The 12,046-nt window shown below is 31.7% G+C and overlaps 1 protein-coding gene across 1 annotated transcript; it reads right to left on the reverse strand.

Annotated features, from left to right (window-relative positions):
• Positions 1 to 64: 64 nt before the first annotated feature.
• Positions 65 to 3,321, reverse strand: LOC108335585 (cytochrome P450 87A3). Its single transcript, XM_017571616.2, has 9 exons — positions 2,989 to 3,321; positions 2,569 to 2,890; positions 2,322 to 2,471; positions 1,779 to 2,030; positions 1,571 to 1,660; positions 1,411 to 1,489; positions 1,052 to 1,158; positions 623 to 750; positions 65 to 535 (listed from the first exon to the last, which is right to left on the reverse strand). Exons 1-9 carry the CDS (start codon positions 3,180 to 3,182, stop codon positions 409 to 411), a joined length of 1,449 nt encoding a protein of 482 aa, XP_017427105.1. The 5' UTR covers positions 3,183 to 3,321; the 3' UTR covers positions 65 to 408.
• Between the last annotated feature and the right edge of the window lie 8,725 nt (positions 3,322 to 12,046).

The raw sequence follows: 12,046 nt of genomic DNA on the forward strand, positions 1-12,046 counted from the left end.
CTCAGCGTCAACTTCCTCAATTGACTACTTACATTGGTGAAAACCATTACGAATGCAACTTGCAAGCAGTAAAAGTTATGAATTTCAAAAGCAGATTGTATATTAGCTCGGGATATAATCTGAAACATTTACACCACTTGTTACAAGTACAACTTTCCTTCCCTTCCCTCACTGCCTTTTTGTAAGGTAGGGAAGGTCATATTTTTGAATATATTGAGAAGAAAATCTAATAAAAACACAATTTGAAGAGACCTAATCAAAACTGAGTGAGAAACCGTCATTATGGTTACATTTGTGGCTTCCGTAACAATTGCGTTGCCTCGCTTTTCCTTAAAAATGCCAAGGACCGGGGAGATTTCAAGCCTAAATTTGTACCATACACTAGTCTCTCTGGCGGAGTTTTGGTTTCTACTTTGTTTCGTCAAACTCTGGTTCCTGTTTCGTTTGATCTTTCTCCATGATCTGGACGTGAAAGCCATTTGGAAATTGTAAACCAGGAGTTCGAACGATATTTCCACCTTTCACGGGTCGCCACCTGAAATATTATTCATTTGTTAAAAGAGAGACTTTGCATCTCAATTTAAGTTCACAGGAGGACACGCTGTTGTGTCATTTATATTACCGGTATTTCGTTACCAAACAATGAAGAAATATAGCCATCTGAACTTTAGTGAAGTCTGTTCCAACGCAAAATCTCATGCCTCCACCGAAAGCCATGAAATGTTTTGTGGCACCATTTAGTTCAATTCCCTGAAAGCCCAATTTTTCGGGGTCACTAGTGCGTACAAAAGAGATATAAATGACTAAATTATAAGTTGCTTGCATCTAATAATAGCCAGCTGGTACCTAGCAGCTAAAGCAGCTTTAATTAAATAAGCGTCTCTAATTATTAGAACACAATTTTTCTTTTCATTTTTCTTTATTTCACTAATAATTATTGAAATATACATTTAAAACAGCATTTTACTGTATTTTAAAAATATAACCGGACCAGAAAAAAGTTACACTTTATAATTATTTTATTTAAAAAATAAACATGCCTTAGACGCACCTCCCATCTCCGTGGGTTGAAGGAAAGAGGATCCTGATATTTGGCCGCATTCAAGTGCACAGCAGGCGGACACACCATAACTGCCCAACCTTTTGGTATGGTATATCCTGCATTTATGTATGAATGCATTCATTGATTGACCAAATGACGTAATATTGTGAACGCTTTTTTAAATACAACATATAGCTATGTATGCACTGGACTTGTATACATTCCACCTCATTCAATTTTATTTCTAACTACTCCAATAATTGGCTATGTTGCATATCAGACTAAGCCATCAAAAACTGTCTTTTGGTAATGTGAAATGAATGAATGAAGGAACGATATCTGTGAAAATAAACACACGACATACGTACCCTTAAAGTTAATTTCCCTCAGTGCCTTCCGGAAGATTCCAGGAACTATATTTGCGAGTCTCACGGTTTCATTTATGAACTGCAAATCGTCATCGACTTTTAAATGAGATACGTTCACGCACGTAGAAATTTACATCAAACTTTCACTCAAGAAAAAAACCTGAAATGTATATGTCATTGATTTGTATTCTTTCCACGTGATTCCGGAGTTAGGATCTTCACGTCGCTTCAGGATGGCTTCATGTTCCTCCTGAAAGTCACAGCCTTTTCGTTTAGTATATATATATATATGTGGAGTCAAAACGAGGAACGTAAAAAAGAAAAAGTCGTGAAAGTAGTTCAAAGATTTTAATATATTTTTGACGCACTTGTAATTGCTTGAGTACTAAGGGATGGTCCGAGAGTACTTTGGTGGCGTAAGTGAGAGCGAGAGAAGTGGTTTCAAAGCTTGCAAATAGGAGCACAAACATGAGGTCCAGAGCGATCGCTTCAGTCAGGACTGTTCCCTCTTTCTTAAGTTCTTCAATCACATAGTCAAAGAAATCTTCTTGCTCTTTCTTTTGCATTTCCCGTCTTTCCTGCAGCATCTTCTTCAGCATCTTCATTGCCCTTTTCCTACCCTGAGAAAGATCGCAGACAAATGATGTTTTTCAATCTTTTACACATTAAAAGAAACTACTTTTTGTATGCCCATCTTCTGGGATGACATCTTTTCTTTTGCTTCTGGGTTGGCCTACTAAGCATACAACACTATTTAAGTTCTCTTAGCTTCTCCAATGCTTACAGCCTTCTTAAACTTAAGAATCAGTTATGCAGTTACACCATTTAATAAGTAATTCACATCACTTCTTACTAAATCCATGTAATATTGTAGAAGCTACCAGAAGTTTGGGTGGATGATATGGACTTACCTGCAGACATTTGTGATAAGCTGTTCCTGGAACGTCCAGAGGGAAGGAGATGAGTCCTTGTATAAATGCAACAAAGTTGTCCCTTAAGTTCTCCGAGGATTTGGTTGAATCATAACTGATGAGTTTTTTTGCGGTCAAATCAAATATCATCTGCATGGGAGCATACATAGCAAACCACGGTTTAGACACGAAATGGAAGGAGGGAGATGAAGAAAACAAGAAAATAGTTAAGCAGTAATGATTTCACCCTTGCTGTTGCTTCCTTGAGATCAACAATGTCCTCGCACGACCACTTCTCTAATGTTCTGCAGGCTGTTTGTTCGACTTCTGGGAGCATCTTTTTAAGGCTTTCAGGACCAAACAGATTGAGCACCAAGTTCTTGAGGTACTTGTACATGAACCCATGTAAGGAACCAACATTTTGTCGCCCAAAGATCTTAGTGAATGTGTCTGGGTACCAGCTTTGAAACACCTGACCCTCTTGTTGGAAGATAAAGTAATTAAGCTCAGGGTCCGTTGAAACTACAACTGGGCGTCCAACCAAGTTGGTCTTGAAGATTGGTCCATACCTGAAAGACTCAAAAAGGATGAGCATATGAGTTTAGTTCATTAGCAGAATGCTTCCCAATGAGTTGGGATTAAAATAGTTGTATATATATATATATACCTTTTCATTCTCTTCTTGATGAAAGGAGGAATATCAGAAGAGGTGTTGGGGGAGAAAAACTGAAGGGTCTCACCGAGAAGGGGGAAACCCATTGAACCTGGGGGGAGTTTCCCATAGCAACTGGGATTTCTCCATCTATAAACCCAATGTGTTATGGCTATAATAAGCATTGCTCCAAGACAAAGAGGCCACATTTTAATTTTTGAAAGGGAGGAGATGATAATATATAAGATTAAAAGAGTGAAGTGGTGAAAAGGGTGGTGAGAGAGAGAATTAAAAAGAGGTAAGGAAAGGCTTAAAATGGGTAAGGAGGGAAGAATGGGCAGAAAGGAGTAGACAGTGCTGGCATGCATATCAGCATCTCAGAAGATGTTCTTAAATAGAGAGGCCAATTCTTAGAACCAGTTGAAGAAAATAATATATTATGTTTGGCTTGGTATAGTTTTTCGTGAAGTTGGTTGTTCAAAAAAGCTGTACTAGTAGTTGGAGATAGATTAGAATAATTGGAGTTATATCTGTCTATAGACCACTTATTGTTTTGTCAACGGCATATGTGATGTGTCCAAGGCCCTTGCATGATATGAATCTCACTGGATGCTTCCTCTCCCCACGTCTTCCCTCTTCAACCAAGCTTTTCTTTTTTTCTTTTTTCATTATCCTCATTGCGGTAAACTGAAGTAGCACGAGGCAGAATTATGGCACTTTTTTAGGAGATTTTGCCTAGATTTGATGATGAGTTATAGGTTTCAAAGAATCTCTCTGACCAAACTAAGCATCTCAAGTAAATCTTCCATCCATCATTAAATGCTTCCAGTACTAAACTTCTGAGCCTTTTGTCCAACTTGAGAAATCTTTTCAATATCTATGCTAAATTCTCAATCTCACTGATGTTGATGCTCACAACAAAACTTTAATTTTCTCCTCTCTTTGTTCCTATTCTGAGCAAGATCTTTCAGTAGATCTCTTCTCCTCTGCACCCAAATGGATAATCTCATCCTAACTAAAATGCCTTGCCTTAAATCTCAAGATATACGTCATTGGTGATTCCCCTTGCCCATCGGATGGTTCTAGAACATGCATCCAACCACTGTTGTAAAGGGTCCAACAAGGTCTTGGTTTTATTTCTGGCGACAAAATTCACATATGCTAATCTAGCTAGGTCAAAAGACTCTTAAGAAAAGTTTCTGATACAGTGTTTCATCTGGTTGAAGAGTTTTACTCATTGAGCCCTCCCCATCTTCCCATTGAGCCACGGACTTGACCAAATAGCAGCAATCACCACTACATAGGTAGGTCACTGTGAATAATGGCCGAGCATATTGGCTTTTTAATTGTCTTAACTTGAATTAGGTAAGTGGACAAAGTGTACAAATTATGCAGTCCATCCCAAATATCTGGCAAAAGCTTTTTCTAATCCTTTACATGTGTACAATCACTCAGCAACTATCATCTGTAGTGCATGCTTCAACAATAACACTTCTTTTTACCACGCTCAATAATATAAATATATGTATATCTTATGATTGGATGATACTGTACGTATGGTATATTCTTTATAAAGTATATATGAATCTGCTAAAAGACAAAACACCATTTAATATGATATCAGGGATAACTCAACTACACACAAACTCTGAAAAATTCCAATGTAGTTGTGATTGCTACATTGTCCTGTTCCCCCTTTTTTATATATTGTGGGAACTGAAAGAGGGTGGCAATTATCCATTTCTAAAACTTGAGCTATTCAACGCTTAAAAATTAAAATGATTGAAGGGGTGGTCTTGGTACAGGATGACATAGATTGCTTAACTGTTTGCCGTGAAGTTGAAACGAAGCAGTTGAGGTTAAGAGGAACAAAATCATGGCAGATCAATGAACACTATTCAATTGTATGTAGTTCACAAGTTGTTTTATGATTAATATTATGAAGTCATCTGAAAGGTTTCTTATGTTTTAAAGAACAAAGTAGAGATTGTACTATTTTTCTACTAAGTTGGAAATTTATAATGTTTTTTTGTGTAAAGGGTCCTACTTGTCCGAATGCAAATGGCATAAAATCTTGAGGTGGGTCCTCAAATGCAGCTGGTCCACTTCAGAAAGATCTTCTGCAACCATCTTCAACCCATTCATGCCATTCGTTCAACTATATATCTCATATATATATATATATATATATATATATATATATATATATATATAGTTGACTCAACATTTCATATATACCCAACTGTAACTGCACACAGTTATTGGAAAATCCCCTTATCACTGAGTAGATATTATCAATTTCTCATGTTCGGTCCTCATTCATATCAGCTGGTTCAGAAAAAATCACATGACTAAAATGTTTTTTATTAAAAAAATTTATCAAGTCAAAATATCTACAAAAATTTTCTCATCAGAAACAAGTTTATGAGTCTTTTTTTTTTTTAAATAAAAAATATATAATTAATTTTTAATTTGTAATAAATTTAACTGTTTTTAATTTTAAAAAAAATTAAATACAAACATTTTAATTAAATTAATTAACATAAATTTTGTAAGAGATTTTAATAAAATTTTATTATTTGCTTTATAGAAAAATAATACATCAACATAAGACATTCAAATATTTGACTAGTTAAACATATTTTTAAAATATATAAAATAGTTATTTGTTGTAAAAAATTAATCTAAATTTAAATCAAAACGAGATAAAATATTCCAATTTGAAAGTTCAAAATAATAAATTTAATTTAAAAATTTAAAATAATAAATTTATGATTTTTTTTATTATACGTTGTTTATTTATAAAAAAACGTGAATTTTTTTTTATATTTATGACTTTATTATATTATTAGGTAATTTTATTAAATGATATAAGTTTTTTTCTTTAAAAAATTGATAAAATTAATAGATAGATGATAATAATTATATTAAACTATGTATTATATATTTTATTTAATAAAATAATAATAAATATGATATAAAAATATTAATTTAAATATAATAAAATTAATATATATTAAATTATTTAATAAAAATATAATTTTATATGAATAAATAAATGATATTATTTTTGAAAGTTAATTAAAATATTATAATATGATCAACCAAACTTAAAGAAAAAGACGTGGAAGTTGAGAATTTTTTTTTAATGTAAGAAAGGATAATGATATTTTGATAATATTTTAACGTGTCAATTTGTTTGGTCTAAAAAAATTTTTAAAATAAATTTTTTCAAAAATAAATTATAACTAGTCTGTGAATAGTTAGTTAAATTAATAAGTATAACTGTGAGATTCTTTTTCTGAAGCTTTTGGAAGAGACCAAAAGCCAACTTAGAAGTTATAATTATGTTTATACAATATCAACCATGAAAATTGTTTTGATTAAAGTTATATGTGGTAATAATAATGGTGCCCTTCCTAAAGCCATTTTTTGGTGAATTGATTGATAAAGCCATTAGAAAGTATAAGTTAAAAAGCGGTTCAAAGCTATTATGCCTCCCTTTTGTTAAGCGCATATTCTGCTCGGGAAATAGGGAGATTCATCATTACCAATTACTCATTTAATATTACTAAAAATAATTTAAACGTCTTGATAATAATATTAAAATTCACTCATTAAATTGGAAGATGCTAATTTACTCTTTTATTTTTAGAGACTAAAATAAATTTAACCTAAATTTCTGTTATTAGAAAACAATAATTTAACAAAAAGTTTAAGCAATGTGTTCTTACATAAATATTTTAGTTACATGTATCATTGTTTGCATAGATGTTGTCAATTATATGAGCAATGAATGTAACGTAACATCGTGACCGCTTACAATTTTTTAAAATTTAAAGACTAAAAAACTAATTTTTAATTCAGAAGACTAAAATAAAAATATAAATTTAAAGATTAAAAATGTAAAAATTATTTAATGATTGATATAATTCTTACATAGTAAAACTTAACACGCCGATACAGAATATTATTCTTTTTAAAAATAAATACAATATTTTATGTTATGGTGTATACAAATCAGAGACACAGAAATTCGAGTTTCATTTAAATATATCGACACATGGCTTGGCTTCCCTCTGATACAGATACCTCTGAAACAGTTACCGAATTAATCGCACGTGCATATGTGATAATCGCACGTGCATTGCATACATCATAAAGTGAATAATTAAAATTCAGAGAAAGAAAAAAAAATGAATTTTAGAGCTTAAAATGAAGTTAATAATATGCTTACGAATCTCTAGTTTGATATTAATATATATTTTTTAATAAATTGGACAGAAATTGAATTAATTTTAAATATGCAATGCAAAGTGTAAATAGGGTGTAAAAAAATATATTTATGTAAAGATTACGAAAGGCATTAAGTAGTTGTTATTATATTATTAAATGATGAAATAACCACAGCAAATTATATCTTTCTAATTTATAGGTAATTGGGTATGTTTAATTCCATTTGCCCAAAGGGTGTATATTGATAATTCATGAATCAAATAATTGGTAGAATTTGATTTCGTGGCGAACATGTTGGACACGTTAGCATAAAGTGCTTAATAATGGTTAAGCTCACAATTGGGAAATTTAATATGGCAGTTTACCCACAGAAAGAGCTCTAACTTAGATTTAGGTCTGATATATAATTGGATTAAGAGTAATTAATGTAATGTTATTCACAGTTAACCGTTTCAATCAATGTTGAAGACAGTGCATTATTGCAAATGGTTTGAATTAATTATTTTGGTAAATAAATGAATGGTTTTTGTATTAAGCAAAAGGTACATTCTTAAATTAAATAATAAAATAAATGTGTAGGTTTAGGAAGGAACGTGATAATTAATTTGCGGTGTGAATTAACTCTTCCGCACTCCATGATAATTTTGATGATCCTCTGTGTTTTGAGAAGAAGAAGAAAAAAACCAAAAATGAGGTCATGCATGAGTTAAGAGTCGTAAATTATGGAGAATGAACAGAAGACCCAAATACGTAAAGTTAATGAAACCCTTCATTTCTTGCGAATTAATCAAAATATTACTTCACCTACTAATTTTTTTTATAAGAATACAAATTTTTATTTACATAAAAGTATAATATGCACATCAGAAATTCATTTTAATAAGTGAATAAAACAATCCATGTAATTCGCACTACCATACTTAATGTGTCAAAGTTATATAAACCAATTCATATATCTAATTAAAAATAAGTCAACTCAATTAAGTTTATTTTCTTTCTTTAAATTATAAATCTTAACCCGAATTTGAATAAAATAGTGAATATATTGACTTACTTGAAGATGTTTTTTCTAACTTGTTTAATGTATTTATTATAATATAGCCAAAATTGGATTAGTTAAATCTACTTATTTATAATCATCGAAAGATCAAGATATTTACTTAATTAACAAAATCTTAACCATGATTAGAAACAAGTATTATAAAAGCAGTAAAAAAATCAAAATATAAACCTACATAATTAACCATTTAAACTGTTCAAAAACCATTACACCCAAATTATAATCACTAAAATGGTTAAAATGTCAACTTATAATTTAAAATAATAAATATATATAAAACAAATAATAAAATCATTGTTGATAGATTATCAATGAATTAACCACACAGATAAATTCAAATCCATTTTACAAGTCAAATTCAATTCAAGGCACATTAACGAAACTATATTTGCTAATTCAATCCTTGTCAAATCCGTCTAAGCCGAATCGCCCAATAGGTTTGAACCAATTGCACAATTTACGATTCAGCAACCAACGTAATAATCTATTAGGCTATTGTCCATCAGTTAAAAGAATATTAATTTTTAAATTTATGAGTAATTAATTAATTAATTAATTAACATTAGGCTTGATTAGAAAGTCCAGAAGCTGAACCGACCAAAATAAATGAGACATGTTGGATCTAGCTAGGGGTAGGTCCGAACAGTAGAAAGTCCAAAGCTATATTGCATGGCTAATAAGACTGGATGTGTTAAAGAATACTCCAAAATCATGAAAATTAATAGCTTAGGATTTGCAATAATGCGTTTTGTTTTGGTGTCATTCATATATTATAAGCCATGTTCCACATATTCCGACATGTCGTCCCCCTCATGCTCCTTCTAAGATTGTCACTTATCAACATCTCTTTTCTACCCAATCCAACCGGCCAATTCAAATATTAATAACTTATTACTTGAAAGGGATGCCTTTTTATGTATTGAAACCTAAATACTGTCAGATTTTTTAGAGAATATATTGAAAAAATCAATACTAATAAGTAATAAACAACTTAATATAAAAGGCTAAAACATATTTTCAAATTAAAAATTTTACTACCGGATAGGTTAGACCGACCGGACATACTTGAGTTACTACTGAGTAGGTTAAACCGACCGAACACACGGGCGAGAGAAGCCAAGTATTCCCGGTCAGACATTAGAATAATACTCTCCAGCCGTTTGCGGGAGACAACTTTTGAATGTCAATGAATGCATAATTAATGAGGTAACGGTCACTGTGAAGCAATTAAGGTTGACATTGATCGTCATTAAGAGGTAAATTAATGGATAATATTCCTTGAAACCATATAAATAACAATTGATTAACAAGGTAAACTCTCTGATTTCTGAATTTTACTAGACTTGCGGAGATAAATTCTGACTTGAGCGTCAGAGTGTTTCCTGCAGGTCAGCCTCACTTTGGCATTGAGAGAGGAAGATTCGGGAGGTAAGACAGAAGTGAGAAGGACCGATCGGCAAAGGAGGAACGTTCCCGAACGAAAGCAACAGGTGTTTTTCTCATCCCATTCGAGCAGAAACAAAAAATATTAAGCAACTTATCCATACTTTAATCTGCATACTAAAGCTTTCATAAATGGATGGGATCTTTACACTCACATTATTTTCTGTAATATTTGTCTAAATTTATATTCTTTATTTATTGGTTAATCTTTCCATTTAAAATGCTTTATTACTTTGATCATCTATCTTAAGATACGCCTACTTTGTTTCTCATGTAATTGTTTATCATTTTTAAAAAACTTAGTAAATTGAACTTTTAAAAGATTTATACCAAACCAAATTATTCTTAATTACTTAAAATGTATATTTAATCCCTATCAAATAAACTTAAGTTTTTAGAATTTATTTAATTCGTATTAAATCTTTATGGATGTTTATAAATCACTGGTAAAACGAATATATGTTATCTCTTGGGCCAAAAGTGTTGACTACCCAGTGGACTCAATGTGGGAGAGTCCATCCTTATTTAAGATTCGAAGTACATTTTTTAATCAAGTTAAAATATAGTTTTGTATTTATTAGTTCGTGTGCTTAGATGTTGAGTTTAGTGCAATGTAAATTAAAATGGTCTTTATTGTATGTCTAAAATAACATGTTTTTGAAGACAAACACTAAAGACGATGAGAAGAATTATAAGATATCTTAAAATTATACAGTACAAGCATCTCCTTAACACTTTTTCAATATCTTTTTCTCACATTGTATCACTCCTCTATTAAACCATTTTGTACACTGTCTTTATATGATTTGTACATTTTTTATTTATAGTTAATTTCCCCCGAAGATAATAATATTAAGTTTTCTGAATTTAAGATAATACTTAACCACATAGAGTCTATCCGAGATTCCCAGTTAATTATTAATTAACATATATTAAGTAAATCAACGACCATATATTAACTTTCAAAATATTGGCAAAAACTGACTCTTATCAAACAAGTTCATTTTTTTTATTTTAATATTAAAAACATCAAAAACAGAAATATAGCTTTCCTATGCTTTGCTTCTCTCCCCCGACAAAATTATTTCCTTCCCATTGTTTTTTTTATCAAGGCAATTTAACTCTAATGTTTTCAAAGTTCTACAGAACAAGCTTTATATTTTTGGGCCTCGATTTTTGTTTTGTTGGGCTTCAATAATAAATCCAAGGGTGTTGCTCCCTCCACAACCATCCCTTCTCGCTCCACCTCCCCAACCTTCTACAAAAAAATTTTAATTACAAAAATAACTTTTTTACTTTTAACTCTATTTATTTACTTTAAACTCAAACCCTATATTTCTTCTCATTTTCACTTTTCACTCAGTTCCATCTCCCAACTCTCCTCTCTTTTCAGATTCTCACCCCCCAACTCCTTCTCATCTCTCATCTCTTACTTCTCTCATCCATATCCGTTTACGCAGCTCCATCCCCAACTCTCCAAGTTTCACTTTCTCCATATCTGTTTACACAGCCCCATCCCAAACTCTCCAAGTCTCATTTTCTCTCTTTCCGAAAGGTGGTGCGGGAAGTTTGCGGTGGTCATTCGGGGTGCAACAGTCATAGATTACCTCAACCACCTGGCCCTTCGATTGGCCTACACAACTAAAACTATTTTTTCATTTATACAACTAAAACTATTTTTTCATTTATACATCTGTTTTAAAATTAAATCAAACAGAAGAAAGGTTACCAAAGTGTGGACAGATATTAAATTAAAAAGAAAAGGCAAAGAAAATGATCCTCAAAAGTCCTTTTTATTTTCTTAATTTAAGTTTTCGTTTTGGTTTACATCACTGCCTGTGCGTGGCTGCTTCTCCCTGTTGTCGTTGCAGTTCCTCACCAAAACAAATCATGCTTCTCGATACACCTTTTCTCCTTTCCGTTACTCGCCCGAATCCTAAACTCGATTGTTACTAATATTAATTTAATCTTCTTATTATTTTATTTCATGTAAGATTAAATTATTATAAAAATCGGATAATCTTCGTCTTCATCGATAACTGTACCACTATGCTCACCACCGAACGTAAGTCTGCCGATTTCAAATTTTTTTCTTCGTCAAAGTAATTCCAATCTCCTCAGTTTTTCTAAAATAAAAACAAACCTGCTTACCGTTAATCATAATCATGAATATAAAACCCACGCTCCACTGAATCGTTCGTAACAGTATAATAATATCGTGATGTTTTGTTGTTTGCTTTGCAATTTGTTCTTCTAGAACACTGCCTCTGCGACACTACGAAGACGCCACGGAAAGGCACATAAGCTAAACCATGCACAGTCATGGAAGACGAA

The sequence above is a fragment of the Vigna angularis genome, chromosome 10, assembly GCF_016808095.1.
Source record: "Vigna angularis cultivar LongXiaoDou No.4 chromosome 10, ASM1680809v1, whole genome shotgun sequence".
Lineage (NCBI taxonomy): Eukaryota > Viridiplantae > Streptophyta > Magnoliopsida > Fabales > Fabaceae > Vigna > Vigna angularis.